We start from the raw sequence: 28,000 nt of genomic DNA, 5'->3' as shown, positions 1-28,000 counted from the left end.
GAGCGAGCCCAATCACCTCCCAATCACCTCCCTCCGGGGTCATTGTGGTTGCACTGTGGTTATTCATCGTTCAACTGGACGTCAATTCCAATTTGATGATACATAAACTTACGGTGCAGCTGTAACGATAACCAGAGAACAAACTGGGTCAGACTAAATCGAGTAAGATTTACAATATGGAAGCTCCTGGAGAGAGGTTGGCAATTTCGTTCATTTAATAACATACGTCGTTTATTATTTTCGCTTCGAGCTTAGCTACAACGATACCGCGGCATCCGTTTAATTTGAGTTGTCTTGTAGGGCAGGGTCAGAGGTTTCTTTCATCCAAGTCGAGATACCCTGTCTGTGATTTTACTTCCAAACTTGCGCTTGTCTAAAGTAAGATCAATTTTCAATCAATCTCCTCGAAGTTTGGCATCTTAATTACTTATTGTCTGACTATTTCTTTTTTTGCGTTGATCTGCATTCCTTGTGTTCATGAATACAAAAATACGCCAGTATTTAAATTTGCAGTCCCCAGGGCACTAAGAATTAAAAACAATACCGGCTTAAATGATTAATATATGGAGCTTCTTTAAACTCTTTCTACCTGATACATCCACTGACTATGAAGGAAAGCTTCTTAAAACACTTCTGAGTAGTTAATTTTAGGATTATATTAAACATATCTACGAAAGTATAACATATCTCCCATAATTTTCTTACAAAAGTATGCTACGTGCAATTTCAACCGGAACTGTAAAAAATGCCAAATCTTTCTGTCATCAACTTGTAAAGTAAATCCGGGTAACTAGCTCTCAATAGTTTACGAAAGCCAAACGAAGTCAAGTAAATATAACTTCACAATAAAAAGCGTTCTCTTACTCGGCCGATAGCCAGGACACTTTGCCATCGAATAGTATCTATGGAAAAAACTTGATGCACTTTTGTTCAATCACCCTAGTCCCAGCGTATTAGACTCTGTGTGATAAGCATAAGTTAAACAGAGACCGTTTGCTAACTTCAGAAGTCCGGGGCAATCCTATTTCCGTTGCATCTCAGACGTGCAAGCTCGCTGACTGAAAGTGAGGTTAGGTTTCTTAGAAGCTAGCTGCTTGAAAGAGTGAAACATCAGTTTCTATGCTATCAAAACAGCATAATATCTATTTATCTATTTCTAGCCTTCTCGAAGCCCTAAGGGCCTATTTACACGGTACGACTTTGTCGCATGCGACAAGCTTACGACAGGCTTACGACACGAATTGTTTCGTGTAAATCAAACCTACAACTCGCTTACGACTCTTAAGTCATGTCGTAGGCCTGTCGTAAGCTTGTCGCATGCGACAAAGTCGTGCCGTGTAAATAGGCCTTAAGTCAGTGTTTGTAAGCTTTACATTACGAGAACCAGTGTATAAATTTGTTCCAATCCCATTTGATTAAGAAAAGATGCAAAAATGTGCAGTATTCAAGAAGAGTGCTTCCCTTTTTTCTGCTAGTACCAAGGTCACTAGAGTGTTTTTTTTTTTATTTTTGCCTCAAAGCTAAAATTGAAATGAAATAAAGTAAAAGAAAAGAAAGAACTCATAATATGTCTCGTCACTATAAGAAAGAGAATAAAAAATAACTTCTCGAACTTCTCATCATTCGAAGAGGCTCTTAAGAGTCATCTGACTAAACAGTAGCCCTCGGATCACATGAGTTGAGCTGAAATTCGTGAAATGCCGTATAAAACTGTACTCACCGACAACCAATAAGCAATATCCTCAACCAACAAAAGCAATCCATTTTACTGTCGGTATTAAAAAAAATATATTGACAGCTGGTGATAAAAACGGTCTATATAAAATTCCTGCTACTTGATCTAAAAATGATAAGCACTCTCTACCAGTTGAGGTATGTATGCAAAAGTGCCACTCAAGTGTTAAGATATACGATGATAAGAGCATTATAAAACCATATTTATCTGTCAATGCCGTCATGAAATTTGAAACAAGAATATTCGAGAGCCTATTTGAGTCTCAACTGAAAACTTTTCCCTCTTTTATCTAATGGGCATTTTGCCACTAAACTTGATCCCATCGATCGAGGTTATGATGAGGCAACTTTAAAAACTAAGAGAAATGTAACTTGACGTCTAAACCCGCATAGAGAGGGGTAGGGGTAAATAAATATAGCAGAACGACGCAAAATTTTATAGGACTGCTGCACTTATTCAGTGATTCGTCTTTCTCGGAAACTGCCATTCGATTACTGATCTCTGATTTAAAAGCAGTTCGCGGCAGATGCAGAAAAGAAGCAGATAAACATAACACTTGCGGTCAATTGTAAGGAAACAAGTGCCAAATTACCCCACGCAAAGCAAATAAACAATGAAAGATCCATGGCAATAATCGAGGCAATTTGGAAAAGCGCAAATAAATTTAACGCTCAGTTAAGCAACAACCCGCTAATTTACAAAAGACTGCCCACCCTCACTGACGTCATTGTAAATACGTAAGATCACGTTGCGCGTACGAGATTCATGCATAAGTAGTTAGTTAATCGAGTCACCGCAGCTTCGCTTGAGTTTGTTACGCCCGGTGGCATCACGTTTCAACAACAACAGTTACAGCTTTTTTATGGTACTAGAATAATCAGTCAGATTGGATAAGTCACGAGGAAAGGTAAGCCCTGCCCCTACTAGGGGTAAGTGGCTCCAACGCGGGCTTTCAAGGTAAGAGATAGTTTCTTGGCGTGATTTTATTCATGCCATCACACTATCGGCCCTCTACATCACTGGTAACTACGCGATCAAAACAACGTCTATTGCGGATGCCTTCATCTCCTCAACTGCAATTACACAGCTGTACTTTAATCGGCTAGATGCTGAATTGTTCTTTTTCTTTGTTTTTTACAGTCGAAACTGCTTGTAAACAAGTAACGAACCGATCAGATGTTAGTGTATTGATTCAGTTATTCGCAGAGCGAGCTATTCGATATCAAATCAGTCCGCAAATTAAGTCACAGTGAGAGATTTCAAAACAAATTTTAACCACACTTTGGAGATTATTTATCTGTTATTGAAGTGTTTTTCTGAGAACTAGAGACTTTGAAAACGCAATTGCGATCTTAAAGAAAACGAGTGAGAAAATCAGTTGGTCTCATCAATATTGTAAGATCAAACGTGATAGGAAGTTTTGAAAATTGGCGAGCGGACCCGTGTTCAAACCTCGATATAAATTAAAAAACTGTTCAGAGCAAACTCAGCAATAGCGATTGCGCGTTTGTAATAAATGTTTACTCTTGTTAGGGACTTGACAATTTTCAAATGTCATAGCTATTAATTCTGTCAAAAATGCCTGGGCGAAAGGAAATGCAAAGCACCGTCATATGAAGCATACGAGGTTTAGCACAAACTACATGGAATCTTTTGGTAATGTGGACAGTATCTACATGGAAGACGCTTTATTCCGCGAACTTTTGCCTCTAGTAAGGTCGAACAGAAAGTGAATGACCTCGAGTCAAAGCTATCGGCGTTGTGTCATGGTTTGTATTGTCGGTTTCGTTCCATGTTTTGCGTGACCTCTTGCGGCGGGAGTTTTTAGTAGGTTCTTTGTCACGTTTACAGAAATGTTTGATTGTTAAGCTGAGCTTCAAGTTACCTCTGATTACCTTCTCTTGTTGATTACGGCCTAAGACGCAAGAAGGGAAAGATAAAGCGCGCTTTTGCAGAGTTGACTCGTATGCTAATCGCTCAGTGGGTAATTACTAATTAGTTTGATTTGTTAATAACTTGTTTGACAATTGACTTCACATTTATCGACACCAACTGAATACTCGAATGGATTTTGCACCTTTCAGTGACGAATGGAAAAACGCCAAGGGTGAAATTTTAGTTTTGGTCTTAAAACGGCCCCTCTTTTGGTCCCACAATCCTTCCATCAAACGAGTAAAAATCCTTGAGAGTCATTTACTTTCCCATGAGCAGGAAACGTTTTCAGAATAACATCATAGTAACGCTTCATATCGTTAATGATTTTGTCTTGCGGTAAGGGGGCCTTTCGCTTTCATTGAAATAATATAAGACGTAGGAAGTAAAATCAAAACTAACGAAATCCTGAAAAGATACTATTTTCATTTCCGCGGTTTAGCACTTATGTAGGAATCGGCATGGGTGTCGTGTGCAATATCACGGTAACCTAGAAACCAAAGATGTCGTGGATGAAATTGCCTTGCGAGTAGATTTAGAGAGCATTCGATATTCCCAGATGAATATTAGGAAAAAGGATGGAAAGTAATTTGAATTGTAATTGAAGAGATTGTGCTCGCATGATGATTACTGATCGATCATAATCGAGAGTCTTGACCAGCACAGCCTGAGTGCAACTTGTTAAGAACTGTACTCACATTAGTATGAAAATCGAGATATTTCTTACTTCGTTTCGATCTGTCGGCCAACGATGAAACTGGCCAAGTACACGGAATGATTGGAGTGACGCAAATATTGTTGGGGATGAGGGTGATTGCAGATGGTGATGGTCTTGGCCTGACGTAGTAATGTTTTAAAATTTCCTTGACTTCCTTAACATCGGTGACATTGAGACGAATTATTTGATTTATTTTTCGCATTTTAGCCTGATTTGTAATTTTAAACCTCTCCCGCCCGTTTGATCTCAATAGTTCCAATACATCTCAGTAGATACAATATCTGCCCAGTGTTTGTCATACATTGCTTATAATTTTAGGCCTGAGGATTTAGGTTTAAATCTAACTTCTTCTCTGCTTCACAATTTATTTACGTTGAAGGCAGAAATCACTCGTGGCCTCTCCTGGAAGTGTAAGGGTGTTACGGAGTTCTAATGTACTTCTAATGATTTACATGCTTCTATACTTGCAGTCAGCGGGTGCTGTACGCTTACCAAAAAGATGATGACCAAGATGATGGCGAGCCTAGCCCGCTACCCATCCCAGGATCCTTCAGTGGCAGAGTACCACAAATCGTTGAGTTGGCAACGGTAGGTTGTTAGTAGAATAATCAATAGGTCGTGCAGGGGATTTAGTAATTCTGGCAGGAACGCAAACTATCGACTATTGTCTCGAATTACGACTTATGATTGCGCGTGAAAAGAGCGAACTCACACAGAGTAGCTTTCGAAGCTAACTTTGAGAGATAGGTCATGAGGTTCAATTTGTGAATCAATTATATTTATCGCATGAGCCCTGACAATTTTCAATTAAAACTAGGTTTCAGAAAAAATAAAGTGCGATTTCCAGTCGAGGTACAGATAAGATACCGCAGCTTTATCGTATCGCGGCAAGGGAAACGCCCGTTCTCATAAAGCAGCGACTTAAATTTTTCCAATTGGATCCTGAATGACTTGAGTTCTGGGTTTTTTTTTTTTTTTGGCAGAAAGGACATCATTTCTTCCAGAGACGCATGGAGAGCCTTCACAGCTGCGTCTTCAAATGCAGTTTCTTTGGTGCACCTTTCGTGGCCCTAACGGATCATGAAGGAATACAGTGCTTGTTCAACCAAAAATTGGTGAGAGACTTTGTTATTCGTAACACAGCGATTTTGTGACTGAGTCACAGTTTCCAAATTTTTGTAGTTGACGTTTAAATGCAGGGGGAAAAACGCTTCTACTCTTTCTTCAAAGGTGTCCCCCTAGCAAGATGGCTTTCTTGTCTCCTTTTGTTCCTCATCTTCGACGTCGTGTTCTTCCATTCGTTGAATTCACGTCAAAACGTTTGGTTAACGGTGGGCGAAATGATGTATTACTGAATAACAAACAATTACCTGACATTTGAAAGAAGATTACCCGAGACTGCAGAGGCAATTCTGCTTATCTGTACCATTTGCCTCAATGGGCTTGATGCTGCTAGTTAAAAATCTATTGATATGTAGATGATATAGACAGTCAGAGGAATATTCGAAAGAAATCGAACTGAACCTCTAGGATTTAAATGTGACTTTTCTCTCGAGGCGCAACAGTTGGGTTTCCCCAAGTTGAAGACAATATTTTTTTTGTGTCAATTTTCTTCTCTAGGTAGAAAAAGAACCTGGATTTGGAAATTTCCGTTTTAATCAAAGCCTTTTGGGGGACCATGTACCTTCCATGTTTTCTAACGGCGAACGACACAGTCAACAGAAGGGATTTCTGATCGCAGTTTCACAAAATATGCTGCGAATGGGGAGACTCATACCCAACATCATGGACATTATGCCGGAACATTTGATAAAATGGAATTTCAAAGAGGGTAAGAACAAATGTATTTCTGACACTCCCAGGGGAAAGGAGCTTGAGTCAGAAAAGAGAGGTTAAGCAAAAACCAAAATAATCACAAAGGCCAATTCGAACAAAGCTGAGAATTTCAAAGAGCCAATGAGCACCTTGAGTAAATTTGTGCACACGGCCTTGAGTGCTTCAGAATGTGAACGACCAAGTCACCAAGTTGGTGTACGTCTTTCGTGTAACTGATTTACAGGGTAGCGGAAGTTTTATTGACCAATCATAGGACGTAGAGATACAAACCAATGCAATCCAGCTACTTATACACTCGGTCGAAATACCCTTAGAGCGTTATCTGGAGCGTCCTCTTTAATTCGTTCTTAGGGACCAGTCGTTATTTATCACGAAGGGGGTGTTGATTTTGGGGTGATCACATGATTTTCAGGGGGAACGGAGAGGGGATCAGTCGGGGATCAGTGTAAAGGGGGGACAATAGAAAATTAATTTCCAACTAACTGCCAGTGGGGGGGGAGGGGGGTGGGGGTCAGGTAAATTTTATCGAGACACCAAAAATCCTCCAAACTCCCCCTCCTCAGGATATCTTACATTACATTGCTCACGGTACATGACTTGCTCACAATTCAATCGAGAGATAGAATATGCCGCCAACTTCCAAACATAACCACCACGATGCAGTATACCATCTTTACTTGATTGCAAAGATATATTTTCTTATCTTTCTGAATCTGCTAGTGTTGCCACCTTATCTAATTAGAATAAGCTGCAAAACGTGTTTGAATATATCACTGCACGAGCTAAATTTTCAATTTTTTTTCGTAATTTCGTAATTTCATAATTTAATTTCCTTTCAGGTATGGGAAATCCAAGTCAGGAGGAATGGGAGGAAAGAATTCTTCACCTTTCCATGGACGTGCTGAGTGAAAGTATGCTTGGGATACGACTGAGTGGACACAGCTTTTTGCAGTGGAGATTTGAAGTTCTTAAAGAGGAGAAGTAAGAAGCCTTGAAACAAATTTTCGATTGAAGCGAGTGATCAATTTTTTTTTAGCCCTCAGTGGAGATGCGTTTCTGAATGTGATATTTGTGACGTCGAACCGCGTTCACTATTTCGATGAACTTAGCCTGTTCTGTTTGAAACACAGGTCTATTATTACACATGCCATAACAATTACTGCAATGGCCTAGCTACAAGTAAAGGGAGTCCTAGCTTGCATTCAACCCCCCCCCCCCCCCCGCCCCCCGCACCCTTCTTCATCAAGGAAAAAAAGTAGAAAAAACACTGGCCCGAGATGCTCTTCAAATACCAGTAGTGTGCTAGTGCTAGTGCTAGTGCTAGTGCTACTTTAGGATCCCCTTCAATGGAAACCCCCCCCCCCCTCCCCCGCCAACCTCCCGTTCTACAATACACTAATAATTTTACAGTCCTCGATTGTGGAGGTGTGGAGGGAAAACGTTAACTACATTTTTATTGGAGGTGAATGACTGATAATGACTGGCCTTCTAACTTTATCAACCTTTAATAACTGCAGTTTACTTGCAAATCAACCTAGTTTCTCACAATTCCCGCTGACGCAGCATGACAGTTTCATGAAAGACAAATAGCCTCGTTCAGGGGACTGACTGACTGACTGAAGGGGGTAAGTTTGTGAAGAAGCTGTGGTGCTGCGACGGTAGGAGAGTATACCAGGGTAATTAAGTATTATCAACTGAGCTGATAACGTAAATTGGCCACCGTAAAGAGTTATTAAGAAATAATGTAAATTGAAATGTAAACATGTTTACAGGACGTGCTTCGGGAAACCATCTGGGAAATACAAGAAAGCCCTTCACGCATTCAACCACTTGAAAGACGCCATAGCAAATGCTCCTGATATTGATCCAGTCTTAAAGGAGGCAGCTAATCACGGTCTGACAGAGGATGAGGCGGTGTTGGAGATTCTGTGGATGTTGAAGTAAGTTGTTACTTCCTTGTTATGAAGCGACTCTATAGCTAGCCTACATAGCAGAAATATTTCGAGTGTTGAACCTGCCATGTTGGATGATGAGAGCGCGTAAAGCCTAGGTTGGAGGGAATAAAGAAATGTACTGGGGAGGTGGTAGTGAAGTGGTCATTTGCGCCTACCCATTCAATATGGTAACCTAATTACTTGATCGGAAGAGTTAGTTCTCACTTGATTAATAAAAAAGAACGATGGGAATGGTAAACTAGATTACAGTGAAGCAGCTTCAGTTGGTAAAGCCCAACATTGGCCTAACATTGGCAGCCACAGCAATTATGGTAGGGAGTAATCCCTCTTGGCAAAATTTCTGTTTGCCCTGATAGGCTGCAGTATTTACGACACACGATCGAGAAGCGCTTCAAATTACTTAAATTACTTGCAATGTCTTTGCAGCTTTAATGCCGCCCCTGGCACAGGAGCAGCTATGCGGTCAGGAGCTGCGCGCTTGTCCATCATGTCCTGTGAGGAACGAAATGAACTGAAGAAGGAGATCCGAGAATGCCTGGGACCCATAGGACTGAATCTTAAAACACTCCATAAGATGAAGAAGTTAGATAATTTAGTTTGCGAGGTAAATGTTTCTGGAATAATCGCTGTACCCAGTCGAAGAGACGTATGTGGTTTGCCACGTTCTTAAATATTACGCTAACCTTTGAAACGCGTTGTAATTACTAGCAGCTTGAAATATTGACCTCGTCTGCTCTCATCTACAGAGCGACTGCTGCAAAAGGTCTATTTCGGTTTTACCGACCATCAGACTTCCAATAGTAACTACGCTGTACTGTAGGTAGCTCTACTTTGCAACATCTTTCAAGGGAACTGGCATTTTAAATGATGTGCTTCTTTCCTTTTCCTTGAGAACCAAAAAGAGGAGAAAAAAATTTCCAGCTTTATTGTTTTGGCGATTCATAGTCAAGGTGTTTTGGTGCGCTGAACGTTCGAATTTTAGTCTACCTGCCATTTTGCCCTTGACTATACCAAGAGGCTATTTTGCAGATATGTAAAGGGGAAGTTACTATCAGAATGAAAAAGGCCAATGGGAACGTTGTCCTATTACCCGAGGAAAACGTAATAGTTTGTATGGAAAAAAAAGTGCTTTTTCTTGAGGAACCCTTTCAGTTTACCGAAAAATGTTTCTTGTAACAGGAGGATAGTTTTCGTCAGCCCTCGTTTAATTCTTAGTGTTTCATACGACTTGTTGTTGTCGTTTTCTTATAACTGTTTTAGTTGTTTGTTTGTTTTTTCAACAAATTTCCCATTGCCTCGGCTTTTCGTTTAGTTATATTTCCTTTTTTCTTCCAGATTCTCAGGATGTATCCACCAGTGGCGTTGTATTTTGGAGTCGCCAGGTAAGCTTTACTCCTACACCTATGAACTCCAGCAATGATCGAAAACATTTAACCAAATATAACGCACAAACCTTTCCGGTCTTACCAGCAGCCATATTCACCCGCTCTTTAACTGGTATCGTCATATGATCTCTTTCTCTGACTGGCATGCCAACTAACATATCTCAATACCTTTTCTATTTGTCTACCATTTTCAGGAGAGCATTCTTCGTCAAGTCTTCTTCTGGTGTTTACAAAATTGACAAGGGGCAAAAAGTTGTAGGAAATTGTCATCTGGCTCAAAGAGATCCCAAGGTTTTTGGTATTTCTGGCTGCAAGAGTGTAAACGAGTTTGATCCCAGCAGGTTTAACGTCAAGGTAAGTGTGCTAAGGAATAATCCTCTATTTAGTGAGCAGTTAGCATGTTTCAGGCTTTCAGCTGATAAATGGGCAGCGCCGGATGGTGAAAGCAAAGCGAAAAGCTTCTCACGACCCTACCTTATTCTTGCCACGATGACCCTCTTGAGACTTTGGGAAAAAACACCTGAAATGCTCGTAAATCGCTAGCTTCCGGCTCGTAATGTACAGACTCCCTTCGTCGGTTGTTGCATAAACAGATGAAAATGCTTCTTTTTCACCAAAATGCAACACAGTAAAACAACATAGTGTTCAGATTAGGTGGCTCAATATTTGTTCTAGGGCTTCAATAGATATGTGCTTTGTTTTAGGGTCTTAAGTCCAAGCTGATCTGTACCCACGGTCCATTGTCTGACCCACCCTCCCCTGAAAACCATAAGTGCACAGGGACGGTAAGTCACTTGATTCCAATTATCTAATATTTCTAGGAAGTGTGATGTTGCATGGAACTAGCTGTAGTTTGTGTTGACTGCCGGCCAGAATGACAAATGTACTTATTACTTGAAAGCTGATGTTTCTCCGTCATTGACACCAGTACTTTGGTTATCCTCTTAAGATCTCCCTATTAGTACTTGGGATGACATACAAACACTCTTCAACTGAGTGTCGAAAGCAATGCGGGATTAGTCTTTGCTCTGGAACTTGAGTCGTTCCTTGAGATATCTTCCCTTATTGCGATGAACAGTTTGGATTACTTTTGTTAAGGTTTTACAACATTCAATGAAAACGCGCTCCTGTCTTGTTTGACTAATTACATCTCAGTCACATTCGATTAACCTCTCTAACTCCCAGATCACATTTGTAATTCTCGTTATTGTCAACCATACAGTTCTCATAATGTTAGTTCAGTTGTATCGACATTGTAGGGAGAAATTCTGTCTTGGTCACTCATGGGAGTTAAAGGGTTAAATTATTTGATACGAAGTGGGTTCGACAATGGTTTTGTTTTTTTTTTGTTTTTGTTTTTTTTCACGGTTCACTTCTCAGTGTACCTTGAGAGACTAGAGAATGCTATTTCAGCATTAGATGCAGAAAATTCTCTTGATGATTTAGACCATTACTTACACGTCTTGATTTCTTTTAGAACGTTGGATACGTGACGCTCAAGTGTTTCGTTTTGTACTTGATCATGTTCTGCGACTGGAGTTTGGAAGAAAAACCATTCTGGACCGACAAATCGTAAGAGTTTCTTCATCTTGAAATGTTTGTGTGACTTAGTATTTTGAAGTAAACAGAATTAGAAATAGAAAGTAATTTAGAAATTATCAGTTGAGAGTTAACATGAAAAATTTGGGGCGTACCGGATTTTTTTATCTGGAAGATTAATTAATTTGCTTCTTTCCTTTTAAATTTTGCTGGTTTATTTGCAACAAAGTGCTTTGTCAGTAGCTTTATCATTTGGGCTTTTTTTCAGACTCCTTCGTTATGGAAATCCAGATGAGCCCATCCGACTAAAATATTTCAAGTATACTAGAGACAAGGTATTAACAGTTTAATTCGTCATACGCTTGCAATCTGTTTGTACAGGACTTGATTCGCGATATTTCGAGTTTTTTTAATTGTGAGGGAGGCATACTAGAGAAGCCGGATGAGAAATAAATCTCTTTCTTTTGAAAAACAAATACCAAGAGGCACGAATACTCCAAATATTGACTAGGGGAGTTAGGAATGGAACAGATTGTAACGCTTTACGATTAAGTATTTGGTGAACTGTTGGTATCTTAGCAACTGCGCACCTACCTTCCTCTAACCCAACAACAGTCAACTGATAATAAGTTAGGGTTAATAATGGGTTAGGGAAGGGGTAGGTGCGCAGTTGTTCACATATTGACATTGATCCGAGTATCTCAAGAACTAAACCAAAGCAAGGACGTAAGTCAATCTGAAATATCACTTGGAGCCAGTGAGATCTTAAAGTAAAGGCATGAAGACTGTATGAAACGTGAGGAAATGCATGTGGTCAAGTCGCTGCTAGTTGTAGTTTGAATCTGGTAGGTTTAAAAAAAGTTGGCGCGAGTGTTTAGACCAATCCTAGAGCGAAGAGAAGTAAAAACAAAGCCATCCCAGATTACTTTTGACACTCACTAAAAAAATTGAAGTTGAAAGCTCAACAACGCCGTAGAACCACTTTTTAAAATTGTTATTGTTTTTAATTTCCAGGAAGAGTTGCTGCTGCCTGATCAACCTGACAGTAGCAGCAGCAGCGATGAAGATTTGAACGATGGTCCCGCCGGCGACTGTGAGTGTCCTGTGGAAGAACCCGACGCACAAGGAAACTGCCCACTTTGACAAGACAATTGGAATGTTTCAAGTTATTTTGGTAGTTGTTGTCTTGATATCGCGCACAGCACAGGACATTTAACTTGGAAGTTAAACTAAAACCATCCCTGCTTTCTGAGACTTAACCCCAAAGGGAGACAAAGAGCACGTTTTTACCACCCTCCATTGTAATTTGTTAACGTGTAAGAAAGTTGCTTGGACAGAGAGCCTATCAAGGAATTTTTATAGAGGAGATTGTGGGGAAGCATGCGTCAATAAAGTAAGACCGTTAATTGAAGTTGTAAAGGATAAGTCGTCACCGTTGGTTAAGAAAGTCTATTCGTGGTACATGTAGTAAGCATTAAGCTTATACATTGAATTTTGGCTCTGACTCTTCTGGCCTGGGGAAAGTGTGGGTTCTTGAATGGTAATTATATTTAGTGATATTTACTAATTCAACGACTTGCTAACGCGTATATTTTCGTATCAATTCCCATCAGAATAATCTCAGTAGTCTAGATTTCTACTTATTGAAACAAATAAATTTATGGTAGGGAATTTTATAAAATTTACTTCAAAAGATAAACAGAATAGTTTTTCTATTGTTGGTTCAGCCAACCTTCGTCTGCTATTCAACTCCGTCTTGTATGTTTTCATGCTTTCATTACGCCTTTAACCCTTTAACTCCCAGAAGTGATCAACATGAAACTTCTCCCTATAATATCCATACATTTATCAGCTAACAGGTGATGAGAATAGAAGCTGCTATTTTGATCTAGCACCAAGTTCTCATAACTAATTTACAAAGAAATGGGTAGCAGCTAGAGGGGAGAACTAACAATCAGATCTTGGGAGTAAAAGGGTTAATTTACGTCATTTAAACAAAATTTGTCATGAGTTACGCACTTGTTATGTAGATACTAAATACCACATATCTGGTACATCTCTGTCTCCAGATTTGTGATCTTTTATTCAGGTTAATTTCTTGAAAAGTATGTTGTGAAAAATAATAACAGGTTAGAACAGTTTTCAGTTGAGTTTCAAAAAAGCAAAACCAAAGTAAATCACAACAGCCAGTCAGAGCTACGCTCGACATCTTCGTTAGCCCATGACAACTCAAACAAGGACAGGCAAACTGCATAAAACATTTGGGAAAACGCGAGTGACCAAATAACGAATTGTGTAAGTTTTGAATCCGACCAGTTGAGACAGTGGTGCGAGTTTTCTGGATCATTCACAGAGCGAAGTTATGCAAAACCAAAGCAATCAAGAATTGCCTTCGAGACTCAATTAAAAGCTGCACTAATGAAGAGTTTTCTACTTTGGTATTGTTCAAACCGACAAACTCTCGTTTGCTATGAGTCAAAGATCTCCAGCAATAACTTTGTTTACGCTTGACGACAATTAGAAAGGTAACGGAAGTCAAAGAGTGCTTTTTACTTTAACGTCACCAAACCAAGTCCAAATGAATCAAAGCAGCCAAACATGACAAAGGTCAACTTACCACTGAGCGAGTGCCAATTTACAGGCGCTGTTTTCCTGGAATTATCTGAGCCAAGCATCACGGTTGATCATTACCTACTTCAGAAGCAAACGAATATGCCACTTCCCATGGTTTAGATCTCATCTCACAAACAGGTCAAAAATCACATCAGTCGGAGATGATCAGTCTGTAGCTACTGAAGTCCCCCTTGGGGTACCTCTTCCTGGGACCACAACTCTTTTTAATTCATATAAATGATCTCCCAGACTGTCAGCTGCCAAAATGTTATTATTCTGTACGCCGACGATACTGAGATTTATTACTCATCCAAAAACCTTAGTCACCTTGAACAACATATCAATGATGACTTGGGATCAGTGTCAGAAAGGTTCTCCAGAAATCCCTTTATTCTTAACTTATCGAAATGTAGTTTTGTCATCTTTGGAAGTCCACAAAAGCTAAAACGAATTCAGGAAATTTCGATTCAAAGCAACAGCTCAAGAATACCACATGGTCACAATCATTTTGATATATTCTTTGACAATACCTAGAATAGAGTGCCAATAAGAAACTTCCTGAAACACATGGAGGAAATTCAGAAGTTAAGAAAACTAGTAACTCACCCTCTTTGCATAAACTAATCCAAGTAAGATTCTTCAATTGTTTTTCGTTTTTTTATTCGATAGATATCAAATTCAAACCCTGACCATTCCGGAGATCTTCATCTCGCCAAGTTTCTCTTAGAAAGTGTTCAGTCATCTTTTGGAAATCAGCCATATTTATTCTTTAGTTTTTTCCCAGGCTTCTTGTAATTGATATATTACTTAATATTCAAAACCTGTGGATTACACCGAAAATAACAGAAGCCGAATGTACACGAATAACACGAATAAATAGATTAGGATGTGAAAGATAAATATATGAATGAGGAAGTATGTTGTAATTGATTATCAGTAAGTACTACGTAAGTAAAAAGATGGAGAACAAAACAAGTCCTAACATACTGTTTGGAGAAAGCTCTTCTAAGGCAACTGCAACCAAATATTAGCGGAAATCGTTCTCTCGGTTGTGGTAGATTTTAAAGTTGAAGTGATGACTTTAAAGTTTAACATGGGCTATGCTGTCACTGGTGAGAAATGTCGGGTCGATACAAACAATAACAAAAATTTCTATGCATCAAAATAAGCAATTATTTGAGTATAAATACCTTCAGATAATATCTCGCACGTTTCATTCGGTATCTTCACTTTCGTTTATCTGAAAACACTGCGGCGATCTTGACTTGTTATCATAACTGAAATGAAGCATGGAAAGAAATCCACAAATACATCACATCATTTAAGTAAACTTGCCTCTTATTTATCTTACGCTGAGTGCAAAGTCGAATAAACAGTTGATTATTTTCATATCTAACCTTTTAATTGCCGAGCAATTGCTTCCCAAACCGCTCAATGTTTTGGGACGTACCAGCATCGTGAAGCTTCAAGAAGAAATTCTACGCTTAGCTTCTGGTATTGACTACATAAACTTCAACTTTTACTGTGGCAGGCTAGAACTCAAGATCACCATGATTCGACGACAGCGCTATCGGGTTACCGAGCGGTAAGTGCAATTAATGACAACTCGCTCAGCCTTGTTGTAAGGGTAGAGCTATTACGAGAACGGTCTAAATTAACCCTAGAAAACGTTAGTCACTTAAATCGTGTTGTTTGATATTTCCAGATTTTTACTCTTTACCATACCTGCTTCATTATGAAGGTTAAAATTGGGACATAACAAGGAATAAGGAAGCCCCGATCTTAAATGTAATTGACGTGAGACTGGAGTTGAGATTAAGCGTTACTCAAATCTTGAGCTTAGAGAAAGTCAGAAACATTTATGAGAACTGCTATGACTAGTGTTGAAGGTTACACTTCAAAAATATCCGACATGCAACGTTTAGAAGACGTTTGACTTTCTTTGCAACCATACAACGAAAATTATCCTCTTAACTGATGTATGTTACATCCTTGCAGCTCCTTCTGGTAACGTAAAGAATTTAATTGTAGGTATCTGTTCTCTGAAGGGCTTAGGATTTTCCTTCTGTTTGGTTTGTTTTAAAATGACGAAATGAACAATTTAATTCCCAGCTAAGATTATTAAATTGTTTGAGGTGGAGGTTCGCCAAAGAGAAGCGTAACTCTATATCCACTGTTGACATTCATGGCTTCAAATTCCTTTGCGTTAAATTTCTTCGTTGCCTTTGTAGACACGTATACAAACGATAGTTCATGCTGTCGCCCAAATGTTATCAGGGACGACAACTTTTAGAGATTGTAGTGGTTGAAGATATCGGCCAATGGGTCAAACGTGAAATACGAAAGTAGTCACTTAAAGGTGAACACGTCGTTTTAGAAAATACTATTCTCATAGAATCACAAAACGAATCTTCAATTTACACTAGAAAACCGGAAATAAAAATATCTTAGAGAAAAGTCGTTAGTTGCTAAACGGTATACCATAATATTTTGGTTTCCTTGTATGGAATTGTTTCAGTAGCCCCCTTTCTCGCAAAAGCCCAACCCGTCTGACCAATCCGTCACTCTAACGAGTTAATTGAAACTACGCCACTCAGAAATGAGTTACAAAGCTACAAAACAGCAATGCTAAAGCATGTTCCTGTGCCAATTTCTCAGTGTCACTCTCTCTATTGAATTTTAGTAGTTATCGTGCCAGGGTGAGCTAAGACAGGCAATTAAAGCCAGATATTGATAGATTTAGCTGATTTGTTGTTACAAGCCGTTTCAAATATTACTTGGTTGTTTAGACAATTGAACAAACACTTGACGTTTTATCAATCACTTTATATCACAATTTTGTTACAAGCCGACATCTGCTGTCCCACTTCCTTACATTCACTTGTTAGGACGTCTGCTTATTTAAAGCGAATTTGATTGCAATCACCAAAAACCTCTCAGTTGCAATAAAAAGAATTCCAGAGTTGATCTTTATTTTTTTAACTTCTATCATTACTTATCTTTGAAGATTTTATTGGATTTTAAAATCATTTTGTACTTGTTGGGTCATTTCAGTATGAAAAGGAATGAGACTTAGTTTGGGAATTATAGAGAAAACCTATAGTAAAATTAATCAACAGGCATTGCTATAGCTTTCTCTCACCCCAAAAAGTGCCACCTCATATTTTCGATGCAGAGATGGCGGACAGTTAAAAGGCCAGGGAATTATTATTTTTTTTAATGTGAAGAGAAACCAACTATTATTTCAGGTAATTTAGTGTTAACAACTGGGTTGAAAACGTAAATTAGCCACCGTAAAGGGTAAAAAAGCTGACGTTTCGAGCGTTAGCCCTTCGCCAATCGCTCTGACGAACACAGGACGTGGCAGAAACATGTTAAACCGTTCCGGAAACACGACGGATAACCTGTGTTTCCGATACCGGTTTCGTGACGTTTTCTCGCGTTTCCGTTGCTGCGTATACAACGGAACCGGACCACTTTTACGTAAACATAACGGAAACATGGAGTTGCATGTTTCCGCCACGTTTCAGAAATACGGAAACGTGTGATTTCGTCCTGTGGAAGGGCTAACGCTCGAAACGTCAGCTTTTTTACCCTTTACGGTGGCCAATTTACGTTTTCAACCCAGTTGTTAACACTAAATTACCTGCTATACTCTCCCACCGACGCAGCACCACAGTTTCTTTAGAAACTTACCCCTTTATTCAACTATTATTTCGTTGGAAAAACTAATTCAAGTGAGAAAAACATCATTTTCCAACATGTTCTTTCACAGAAGATCCCTAAAATACATTTATTACTGAAACTCAAGATAATAAGCGATGTTTCGCCCTTAACAACCAAACGGATTCAATAACGCCTCCTTCACCCACCTCCGTAGTTAACGATGTTTGCATTCTGCGTCTCTGTAAGTTACTAATTACTCCAGATAATGAATTTGTGCAATACGTGGATCATCAATACTATTGTAAACATCCTTTGCTGTGACTACATCTCGTCATTAACACGTCTATAATCATGCAAATTTCTGTGATCAGCCACTCAAGCGTGTTACTGACGTTCCTACTGATAAACACAGTGCACCAGCCGCTGATGTAACCCTCAGGATAAATAGTTCTAATCGAAACCGCGCGGAAAATGTGCAGTCAACAGTGAGCCACTACAAAATTAAACAGGTTTAAACTACAGGTACGTGCGTCATCCTTATGCAAAACAGCGAGACGGAATTTTCGGTCCCTAGTGTGAAGTGTATTTGTTATGCTCAGTCGACTATGCATAATCACAAGCTAATGGCCATCAGAGAAGGACTCGTTCAAAAAGTCATTTGACGAGTGGGTGTTCTGATTTCGCTTTATAGCCTCGAAGAGCCAGAGTCGACTACAACAGCAATGCAGGTGTCGCCTGAAACCCAAGAGAAAGAAGTTCCCGGAAAATATGGGTTGAAGTTCTTCCACGTTGTCGAGTTGGTCATGGTGAGTTGATTAAAAGTATCCGTAGAAACTACCAGTGAATGTAAATTTTTTGTCGCTCCCGTCTAGAATAAAGCAACGGAATCGTAACTTAATGCATTCTTTGACAAAACCTAAAAATTGAGTGCCAATAAGACACGTCTTCTTTGCCAAATACCCATTGCTGTTTACAAAGCATAAGTTCCTTCATACAAGTCTACAAAATAGAAGTCAAATGCGTATTTAACTTCTTTGAACCTTCAAAAATTTAATGAATATTCTCGAGAGAGTTTGGTCAAAGCAGACAATTTTGGGTTTATATATGAAGTTAAAGTTATTGATCTCTTCGTAAATTAGCCAGTGATGTTGTGTAATCAGATTTTGAAATCCTGCAATAGCTGTCTAGAAGCCGAGTGACTACAGTCAGAAATTTATTAAGAAGTGACTCTGTTACAAAACGTACTAAGCGCTCTATTTGCGACGCTCTCTCTTAGAAATTTTCTGTGTAAGTTTTCAAATTCTGGTCGAAAGTTTTAAAGTTCTGAAGTTAATCAATTAAGCACGAAAGAGAGGCATCGAACTCTTCAAAGTACTTGTTATAAAGTAAACTCAAGAAATCGTAACTTGTCATAGTTTTACAAAGTCTTGTTTTAGGACTTTTAATTTACAATTTAATTGCGTTACTCATCGCAAACTTAAAATTTTATCAGAACAATTACACAAGGAATCAAACCTTGTATTGTGAAATGCCTGACTGCGAGGTAGTGTTATATTAATGGTGTACATAAATGGTGCAAATAGATCAATGATCTGACTGCAAACTGAGGTTTGTACATAGTAACGACACGCATTATGACTGACACTGTCAGTCGTTTTACGTTCGGATGGTAACCTTAAAAAAATCTTTGATCGCCTGAGTCTTTAATTGTTTACTCTGTCTTTTTTCTCACGAAGCTGATAATGGTGCAACTTGAAGACAGTGACACCAAACAAATGTCTGTGTTGCCAAGTTTCGTTTCATTTCGTTCTGATTCTCCTTTGATGTTAATGGCACTTGAAGTAAAAGTAATTTGCGTCGCTTTGTGTCTGGTTAGAGCAAGCAATATGGGCTACATGCACTTGGGCCTTCAATCACGCGCAAAAGAAAACAAAGTTAGAAACATTAACACGGATATGCCAAAAGGAAATTGGACCAAAATATTTTTAAAACTGACGTGAAATTAACTCAAGACGTTTCAAAGCGGTGCAATTAATTAGGCCAAAGAGACTTTGAGGCGAAAAGTTGTAGCCTAAAATGTGTAACGAGATGTCGAGTCCGACCAGCCACAAGCTATTTTTTCACAAGAATTAGTAATTCATGTCACGAAAACAACTGAACAGCAAAACACGACACACGCAAGGCCTCGAGAAAAAGTTCGCATGGCAACCGCTACGCAGGATAAAAACAAGTCATTATCTCATTAGCTCCACTACTTTGGCTTTTTACAAAGGTAAAAGCGAAACAGTGGGATCATTAACGTGATGGTGACGTGAAGGTCTCCTGCTTGATCAGTCAACAATGGAAAACGAATATTGAAAAGCGATCTTTGCAGTAATGAACACCACTTAAGCAGTAGTGAGAATAAGGCCTGAAAAAAAATTCAGGTCTGTATGGGATTTGAACCCATCACCTTTGTGTTTCCCGCGGTGCGGAGCTAACAAGCTAATTGAGAGCTGATCATTGTGTTTGTTCATAATAAACCCGTAGAGTTATGAATCAATGACTGTGGATATATGAAAATCATATATGTGAACTGCGGTTTAAGAAATGGATATGAAAACGATCTTAGCAGTAATGAACACAACTTAATTATTACTTACATCATTTTCATATATTTATAATTATTAATTCATCACTTCGCGGCCGGGTTTATTTCGAACCGACAAAACGACTCGCTCCCAGTCGGTTTGTGAGCTCAGATGGTAGACCACTGCACCCGTATCGCAAAGGTCATGGGTTCAAATCCCGCTCGGGTCTGATTTTTTCAGGCCCTATTTTCACTACCTCTTAGATTGTGTTGATTACTGCGAAGATCGTTTTCATATTCAATTCTTAAACCGCAATTCACGTGCATGATTTTCATACACTCACAGTCAACAATGAAAAAGATTTGCTATGTTTTGTTCTCACTTACTCAACTAGGGACCAAACTAAACCTTTACCTCGTCGCAATGTTGTTCAGTGTTGCCTTTGGCTCTCTATTCTGCGAGAAGTTTTAGAGATATATTGCACAAAATTTATTCTGTTTTGTTGCTTTTTAACTAGTTGAATATGGAATTAACTGCCTTTAAAAAGTTTCAAGATTTGGTCACTGTATTTTTTTCTTAATCGAGTAGAACGGCCACGGATACTTCTATAAGAGAAGAGACAAGTACAAGTGCTCCGTATTTAAGGTCAACATGGGCATCAGAGGTATCCACATATGCGATAGGAAGGGAATTAACATCCTCTTTAATATGGAAAAGGTCAGTAATCTCTGTTATTATCAGTACTGTATACCCAATATGATTCCAGCGATATTCATCTTGAAGTCAGAAAGAACGTCTAAAAGAGTAAATAGGTTACACATAATGCCATCAGAGAAATCCGAGAGTGAAATGCGCTTTTTGAGAACGTTCCGATATTTGAGTCTTTTTTTTTAAGAGTTCCTTTAAAAGCAGAGTAGGTATATAATCATGAAATAGTCTTCTACCAACCCTGGACTAACTCCAAAGATTAGGAATAAATCTTAGAGTAAAGGAGATGTTTAAGGTTGTCAAGGACTGATTCAGTCTGGCTATGACGAGGTGGAAAAATTGAGGCTGACTGTGGTTGAACTAAAAAAAAAACAAAAAACTGTGACTTCCTGGAGTGAAAACCATTCTTAGTCCCACCATCTCTTCTCTCTCCAAAAATGGGATGAGCTCTCCACCATAGTGTGCAGTTTTACTAGCCATTAGGGAGGGTAGGGTAAAACACTCGGAGGAAAGCTGACGTCCACAAAGGGTTTTTGAGTAAGCTTTCTGATATGCGGCCGCTGCACGTAGGTTATTGTGGGAGTATATAATCCATTCATAGGTAGTAAAAAACCTGGGAGGCAACCCCCCTCATAAATCAGTGCATAAAAATGATTTTATATCATAATCACTGTTGTAGTCGCCAGGTCATGTGAAAAATTTTGCCCGCGGTTATGAATCATGTAAAGATATGAAACACCTTTTGTCCTTCGAGACATGCAAGCTTAGGTTTTACATTTATCGTTAGTTTTCCGTCTTGTCTTTTTTCCCCCTAGATTTACAAAGAGCCAGCGTTCGGGCGACTGAACTATAACATCTGTCTGCTAGACGGATACACACCCTCCATGTTCGCAAATGGAATTCCTCACGAAAAACAAAAAGCGTTTCTCATGCAATTGTGCAAGATAGCTCAACAGGGTAAAATATTTGAAACAAGTGTGAAACTACTTCGAGAATATTCCACATTATGGCAAAACGCAGGTGAGAAACTTTTTATGATTTCAGTTCACTCGCCTGATTACGATGTAACCTGATCGGTTTTTGCCACTTCATTAGAGACCGGCAGTCATTATCATCACCTGAGGGTAGGGGGAGGGGTGGGAGATTGGGGGATCACATGGTTTACAAGGTGAACGAAAGGAGGATTAAAACAGCAGAAAATAAAACGGAACACAGCGGTCAAAAACTGGGCATGCGTGAGAGTTTGAAAACAACAATAGGGATTTTCGAACGGATGGATAGCATAAAGTAAGAGAGAGAAGATTAAATTCCTAACTATTCTAATGCGCAAGACAAATGAAAGAAGGATTTGGGAGAAAGATCAAATCTTGGCTTTATTTTATTGTGAGATATCCTAACTGTTTTTAACGCGGACGCTTCGTTTCGGTGATAAAGGAAATGACGGAACCTTCTTCTACCCTTGCCGTAAAGTGTACTATCCGCCATAAGCACAGACCTGTGATCGTCGCAAATATCTTGTGTGGCTCTGGTTCTTCCTTTTTTCACACATTTCCCTTGGTGTTTACCTGCAACTCCGCCATGAACACAACAAAGAATAAGTACCGCCAGCACGGCCAAGGTTACGGACGACTTCATCACGCCGCCGTGCAAAGCGTAAAAAAGAGAGTTTAAACTAACACATAGTGGGTGAAGTCCAGAACAACAGTGTGTATGCGTCTCGCCCTTAGAAACTTCAAAATTTCCCTAGCTAGAAAGTGCGAACAAACTACGTCTTCCTTTGATTCTCCATGTTTATCCATTGAAACTATGATGGATCAAATTATCCACCATAGTGCGTATATGCAATTATTTGACCGCTGTGTTATGAGAGGGGGACTCTAGAAATTGAATACCTAGCAATTGCCAATGAGGAGAAGGGGAGGGGGGAGGGGCACAAGAAAATTACAGAGCTTTCAAAGGGGGGGGGGAGATAAGGCAGATTTTGTCGTGACACAATCAAAATCCCTTAGTGTTATTGGTATCGCAGAGGTCATGGGCTCATGTATGATTTTTATGTATTCACAGTCAGTGATAGTTGTGACTGAGTTAATTACAAACAATTCCATTCAACGGTTCCCCTCCATGTCTTTATATCTGCAGACCCTACGCTGAAATCCACGTGGGAGCAAAGCATTATGGACCTTACATGTGACATCTTTACTGAAGCTTTCTTAGGAATCCGAGTCGATCATCAAGCAATGTTCAAATGCGTGAAAGGAAGCTGGGGGAAGCGAGGGTGTGTGATCAGCCAAATTAATTATATTGTACTTCGATCCACTGATTTATCATTTGGTATATTTTATGAAATCATAAACTCCTTCACAATAACCTAGGGTTGAGGATAATGTTAACACATTAACAATTATCTTCAACATTGAGACAGTCGTTAATGAAGCCCAACACGAAACATATAATCAATGGTGTAATCTCGAGGCAAACCAGTCTTAAGCACAATAGTATTTAAGTTTGTTGTAACAAATGCGAGCCATATTACTCATTGCTCCTCGTTGATTTCATTTTCCTGAGAGGATTCACCCGCTCAATCGCTAACTCGTAGTTTGTACATATTTGTTTTTTCACCAGTTACCCATTTTTTTCTTTGCTCATCAAAGACTTTTTTCTTTTTTATTAGAACCCTGCGAAAAGGAATAGATGGTGCAAGCTGCTTGAAGCAGGCCTTCCGACAAAGTCCAGCTCTTGCCGATATTATCAAAATAGCCGTCGAGGCTGGAGTGACAGAGGAACAAGCTTTGATGGACGTTCTATTTATGCTCAAGTAAGACCCTGTTTGCCTACTCTCTTTTTAGGGTCAAATTTTTAGGGTCAAATTTTTAGGCTCCTTAAAAGTATTCACTGTAATCTCAATTGACCACTTTGTCCTTTATTTCACTGATCGTAATTTTCACTTCTCTTTGTATCAATATTCATGTACTTGTATACACAACAAGAAACATGCAGACCCCGTTTTTGTAGACTCATGCTGCGTAAGTCCATACAAAAATTTGCTTGTTGATCTTTAAGCCTTCAATGAGCTACTAGTATCCGACTATTACATAATTATTAATTATGATAAATATTTGATAATAATCAATTATGAAATACAACGTAAACTAGCGTGGGAGTTGGGTTCCAAAGCGTCGTTGTTGTTATTCTTACTTAACAAGCACTCCGTTGGCAACTGTGAATAAAACTAACCATCAAAATCGTAACTGAAACAAGTGTTTGATATTATCCTTAAAAGTAATCATGAAAAACATCTCGACACCGTCTTTTCCTTTCAGTTTCAATGCGTATGGCGGTGTATCCGGTTCTTTGAGGACCTGTATGGCCCGTTTATTCGTGCTCGAGCAGGATTACAAACAGAAAATGAAAAATGAAATGATAACAGTGTTGTCGAATCAAGCACTGTCCAAGGAGGCCCTCACAGAAATGCCGCTCCTGCACAATTTCATCTTAGAGGTACTGCGTATGCACCCACCAGTGCCAGTCTTCTTTGGACGGGCGAGGTCAGTATCGTGTCTTCCTTATTGACATCTCATCTTGATAAAACTTCATCGTTAAACTTTTATTCAGGAAAAAATAAATAAATAACTGAAAAAAGATACTAAGCTACAAATACTTAGCACTGGGATTGCAATCAGCCACAGCGTTTTGAGCTAGAATTCGTGAGAAAAGAGATACTTGGTAAGGGAAATCTGTCATATTAATATATTTACATCTTAATTGCGAGAGAGAGGCCAGTCAGTAAATGGGGTTACAGGGAGTAAAAGGTCATTTCATAAATGAAAAGTGTTTTCCTTTTAATAAGCCATCTTGAATGAAGTAACAAACCCCTCCAGCAGCTTACGTAATATCTATAATCTATAATATTTACTTCTCACTTGCTGTAAAGTGCTGTAAAATGCTTTTGGAATATTGTAACCCAGCAAGGCACCAACCAACAACTCCTTGTACCTAAATGGGGATTACCTCAGCCTCTATGTCTGAGGACAAAGTTACGTTTCTTACATTCCATGTCTTCTATTCTCAACAGAGAGGATTTCATCCTTAACTCTGACAGCGGCAAATTCATCGTAAAAAAAGACGAACTTCTTGTTGGAAATGTACGCATGGTGCACAGGGACGAAAGAATATTCGATCAGCCACACAAATTTTTACCGGCTCGATTTGAAAACAAGGTAAAGTTTTATTCTTCCTTACGATTCGAAGAGTAATGGAGACCAATGTCTTTTGGAGCAGAATCAAAGATGGAATACCTTACGAGCTATAGAAATGAAGTAGGGTAGAAGAAAATTCAGTTCTTACGGAAATACTCCAAATTGTAGAAATAACAGGTAGTAAAATTTTGTTAAAGATACCATTTGAATCAGTTGATAATTTTGTTGAGGTCCCCTTTCTTGTTCTTGTTTAATTGTAGGCCCTGATAGATCACATCATATATGGATATGGACCCTTTAATGAAGAGGCGACGCCTCAAAATCATCACTGTGCGGGACAGGTAAATACTCTAACTATGCCTTAACTAGACCTTTGACGAAAATGAGACTGAACCAGTCTTACTCGGATATAAAAGCAAAACCAAATTAGTCAAACGGGGCCATCTTCAGACAAAAGGAAAAAATCACATAACACCAATAGAAACTTAGAGTAAATGCAGGCACACCTTCCTGAAGCGCCAGAAAACGTGCAATCTGGTAACCACGTCTCACTTGCTTTCAAAATTACCTCAGACCGGTTGAGAAGGTGGCGCATGCTTAACTACCAATCACGTAGCGTCTCGACTAGAAACAGAGCTGGGCGAAGTAAAGCAAGTCGGAATATTTTTATTATATATTTTTCTCGCGATAATTTTGAAATCCTTTTGTATACTCTCTTTTCCCTTTCTCTCTTGATTGTCTCCTGGTTCACGTTCTTCGTTCTCGGCTTCTTTTCTACTTTTCATCCGGCCCTTTTTAAACATGTACTTGTTTTTTTTTATTTCTTTGTTGTTACATCCTTTTGCTTCTGTGTATGAATTTCATGGAAGAAAGTTTCATTGCAGGAGATCACCCTGACAGTACTAAAGGTTGCGGTGGCACACGTTGTGCTGAACTGCGAATTTGGCTTGGTGGATCAACCTGTATGGACTGGGAAAAAGTGAGTCATTTGAATATGTGAAAGATTTTGCAGATTGTTTTCATTGACTCCTTGAATATTCTAGCCAAGTATTATGCTATTTATGCACACCATTTCAATACATCATCCCACATGTGAGTGAGGACTGAGGAGAACTATCACCAAAAAATAAATAGCAACCAAACGTGAGAATTCCTGGTAAGATCCTGAGTCTGGGGGTATTGAAAAGAAAGCTTTCAAATCAATTTTGCTCATCCGTAAGGTTACATATGTAATTCACTGTCGGAAAACATCTCAAATGGCCGAGCAATAACTAGTCTTCTTCGCAGCTGTTCTTCAGAGTGTCACACATAGCTTTATCCCACCCCCGCTATTCCCCCACGAAAAGCCTTGCTTGTCATCCCAAAGAACGGCTGTGAAGAAAAGACAACAGTGCTATCCAAATAAAGAATCATAAAGAGCTTCAGCTGCTCATTTTGATTTTGATTTGTTTTTCATTTTAGATTAAGAAGAGTTGGTTGCCCAGACAAGGAGATGAAGCTTTCTTATTTCAAGTACAAGCCCTCTGAGGTGAGATATCATAATTAAGCGAAAAGAGAGATCGAGATAAAGCATCATCATCAAGAAAAAAAAATCGATAAACGGAGTTCCTTGATTTTTATATTCCAATCAAAATTGGAAATTCTATGGTGTCATTTTTTGTCTTTTAGTAGATTCTCCACTGATAAGAGATCACCAGTATTTGTTTATTGACCAGCTTTTCCCGGTCATCATGGCTGAATAAGGGTCTGTTCTTGTTTCGCACTTTATAAAAATCCCATATTCAGCCATCGCGACCGAAAAAGTTTTGTCAAGAACGTGTATGCCTCTGCGTGCTTTATAAAACATGTCAATTCGCCAGCTGACGTTAAAAGCTTATCCTTTTCCTCTTTTTCTCGATGACTAGGTCGACGGGGGAGATGTGGCAGTTCAAGACATGACAGAATAGAATGACTGCTTTTATTATGTGCGCCATTGTACGCACGTCCACCGTAGACCGTCCGGGGAGGACGACCTGGTCGTTGGTCATGAAGAATGGTACAATGGTGCCGAGGTCCTCCCGGCTGACACTAGGACGGTGGAGTTTCGCTTAGCAATAGTCGTGTTTGATCGCACAAATTTGTACCAAGGACATTGAATACGTCCAGTCATCAAGTTAAATATGTGACTGATTGGTTTCAAAGTTTCAAAACCATTCAATGCGTTTTCGGTTTTGAGTTGTAATTAGCTGCGAAAGATTGTTGAGAAGGATGTTATCACAAAGTTTACGAAGTATACAGGGAACTATGAATAATGACGTTCAAGTTAGATATCTGATTGCTAGTTGCTAGAGACAAAAACCAAAGACAACAGACAACTATCACTCATCCACCAACGACGGTTTCTGCAATCTGCCACAAATAAACCCGAAATAGAAAACGCACAGAGCAAAAATTAACACCATGTTAAACTACATGCACGAAAATTATTTATACAAAGATAATTAATGTCATCAAATGTCATAGCGGTACAACGCCCAGGTAAATAAACAAGACCGGCCATATAGCAAAAAGCCCAGTTTCCCCGAAAAGATATGCCCTTGAACGATGCAAAGAGTTTTCGTTTGCAAAGATGGTAAACCTAGGCCCTGCACAATACACACAAAAAATTACCTTTCCAGGAATGAAAATTATCAATTAAAAAGATGAATATTAGTGAAAAATCACTTCGCACCCGAATTGTCATTATCCTATCCTCTTATCATTTAACCGATATTTCACAGGGGGTTTAAGCAAATGCGAGCTCACTTTTTGTGTTCTTATATATTCAGCCCCAATGTCATTATTTTCACCTTTTCTTGATATCTTTCTTTAATTATTGGGAGTGCATGATTCTTTTTCGGTTCTCTTGCGGCAACTTTTTTATCTTTTTTTTTATTTCTTATTCATCCCTTCCTCTAGGATCAAAAGGACTTGCCCAAACGAGATTCCTTGAAAAGAAATGACAGAAATATCAAACATTCCCAGTCCTAGAATAGAAATACAAATCCATTGAATATAAAAGTTGAAAATTTATTTTTTTTAACGTTTTCCTGTCTAGTTGTCGTTGTTACGTTTTTATTTGGATATATAACAGAATATGGAATATTAAACGGGTTTACCTGCTCAGCA

At 39.0% G+C, this 28,000-nt stretch overlaps 2 protein-coding genes across 4 annotated transcripts; both read left to right on the top strand.

Annotated features, from left to right (window-relative positions):
* Nucleotides 1-56: 56 nt before the first annotated feature.
* Nucleotides 57-12,511, top strand: LOC131782635 (uncharacterized). Of its 2 annotated transcripts, none has more exons than XM_059099376.2 (13): nucleotides 57-196; nucleotides 4,856-4,973; nucleotides 5,369-5,500; nucleotides 6,006-6,216; nucleotides 7,061-7,202; nucleotides 7,994-8,161; nucleotides 8,603-8,780; nucleotides 9,512-9,558; nucleotides 9,756-9,915; nucleotides 10,266-10,346; nucleotides 11,039-11,133; nucleotides 11,369-11,435; nucleotides 12,115-12,511. In XM_059099376.2, the coding sequence occupies exons 1-13, from the start codon at nucleotides 177-179 to the stop codon at nucleotides 12,241-12,243; spliced, it is 1,548 nt and encodes a 515-aa protein (XP_058955359.1). In that variant the 5' UTR covers nucleotides 57-176; the 3' UTR covers nucleotides 12,244-12,511. The 2 variants fall into 2 exon arrangements, with proteins under 2 accessions (XP_058955359.1, XP_058955360.1); XM_059099377.2 differs by lacking the exon at nucleotides 57-196 and adding an exon at nucleotides 2,505-2,692.
* Nucleotides 12,512-15,130: 2,619 nt separating this feature from the next.
* On the top strand, nucleotides 15,131-27,930 carry LOC131782636 (uncharacterized). 2 transcript variants are annotated; one of them, XM_059099378.2, is made up of 12 exons: nucleotides 15,131-15,298; nucleotides 18,071-18,185; nucleotides 20,538-20,666; nucleotides 21,473-21,677; nucleotides 22,797-22,932; nucleotides 23,329-23,472; nucleotides 23,978-24,202; nucleotides 24,730-24,874; nucleotides 25,114-25,194; nucleotides 25,738-25,832; nucleotides 26,315-26,381; nucleotides 26,758-27,930. In XM_059099378.2, exons 1-12 carry the CDS (start codon nucleotides 15,264-15,266, stop codon nucleotides 26,797-26,799), a joined length of 1,419 nt encoding a protein of 472 aa, XP_058955361.2. In that variant the 5' UTR covers nucleotides 15,131-15,263; the 3' UTR covers nucleotides 26,800-27,930. The 2 variants fall into 2 exon arrangements, with proteins under 2 accessions (XP_058955361.2, XP_058955362.2); XM_059099379.2 differs by lacking the exon at nucleotides 15,131-15,298 and adding an exon at nucleotides 17,764-17,901.
* The last annotated feature ends 70 nt before the right edge of the window (nucleotides 27,931-28,000 follow it).

Source organism: Pocillopora verrucosa, chromosome 4 (assembly GCF_036669915.1).
Source record: "Pocillopora verrucosa isolate sample1 chromosome 4, ASM3666991v2, whole genome shotgun sequence".
Taxonomy (NCBI): domain Eukaryota; kingdom Metazoa; phylum Cnidaria; class Anthozoa; order Scleractinia; family Pocilloporidae; genus Pocillopora; species Pocillopora verrucosa.
The sequence above is the reverse complement of the archived record's forward strand: the minus strand, read 5'-3'. Positions and strand labels throughout refer to the sequence as shown.

Excerpts from the sequence above, each read along its gene's own strand:
- LOC131782636 (XM_059099378.2), top strand. The coding sequence starts at position 15,264 with ATGATTCGACGACAGCGCTATCGGGTTACCGAGCG. Across the intron at positions 23,473-23,977 it reads GACGTTCTATTTATGCTCAA|TTTCAATGCGTATGGCGGTG; the intron begins GTAAGACCCTGT and ends TTTTCCTTTCAG. Across the intron at positions 24,203-24,729 it reads GTCTTCTTTGGACGGGCGAG|AGAGGATTTCATCCTTAACT; the intron begins GTCAGTATCGTG and ends TATTCTCAACAG.
- LOC131782635 (XM_059099376.2), top strand. The coding sequence starts at position 177 with ATGGAAGCTCCTGGAGAGAG. Across the intron at positions 8,162-8,602 it reads GAGATTCTGTGGATGTTGAA|CTTTAATGCCGCCCCTGGCA; the intron begins GTAAGTTGTTAC and ends ATGTCTTTGCAG. Across the intron at positions 11,436-12,114 it reads TCAAGTATACTAGAGACAAG|GAAGAGTTGCTGCTGCCTGA; the intron begins GTATTAACAGTT and ends TTTAATTTCCAG.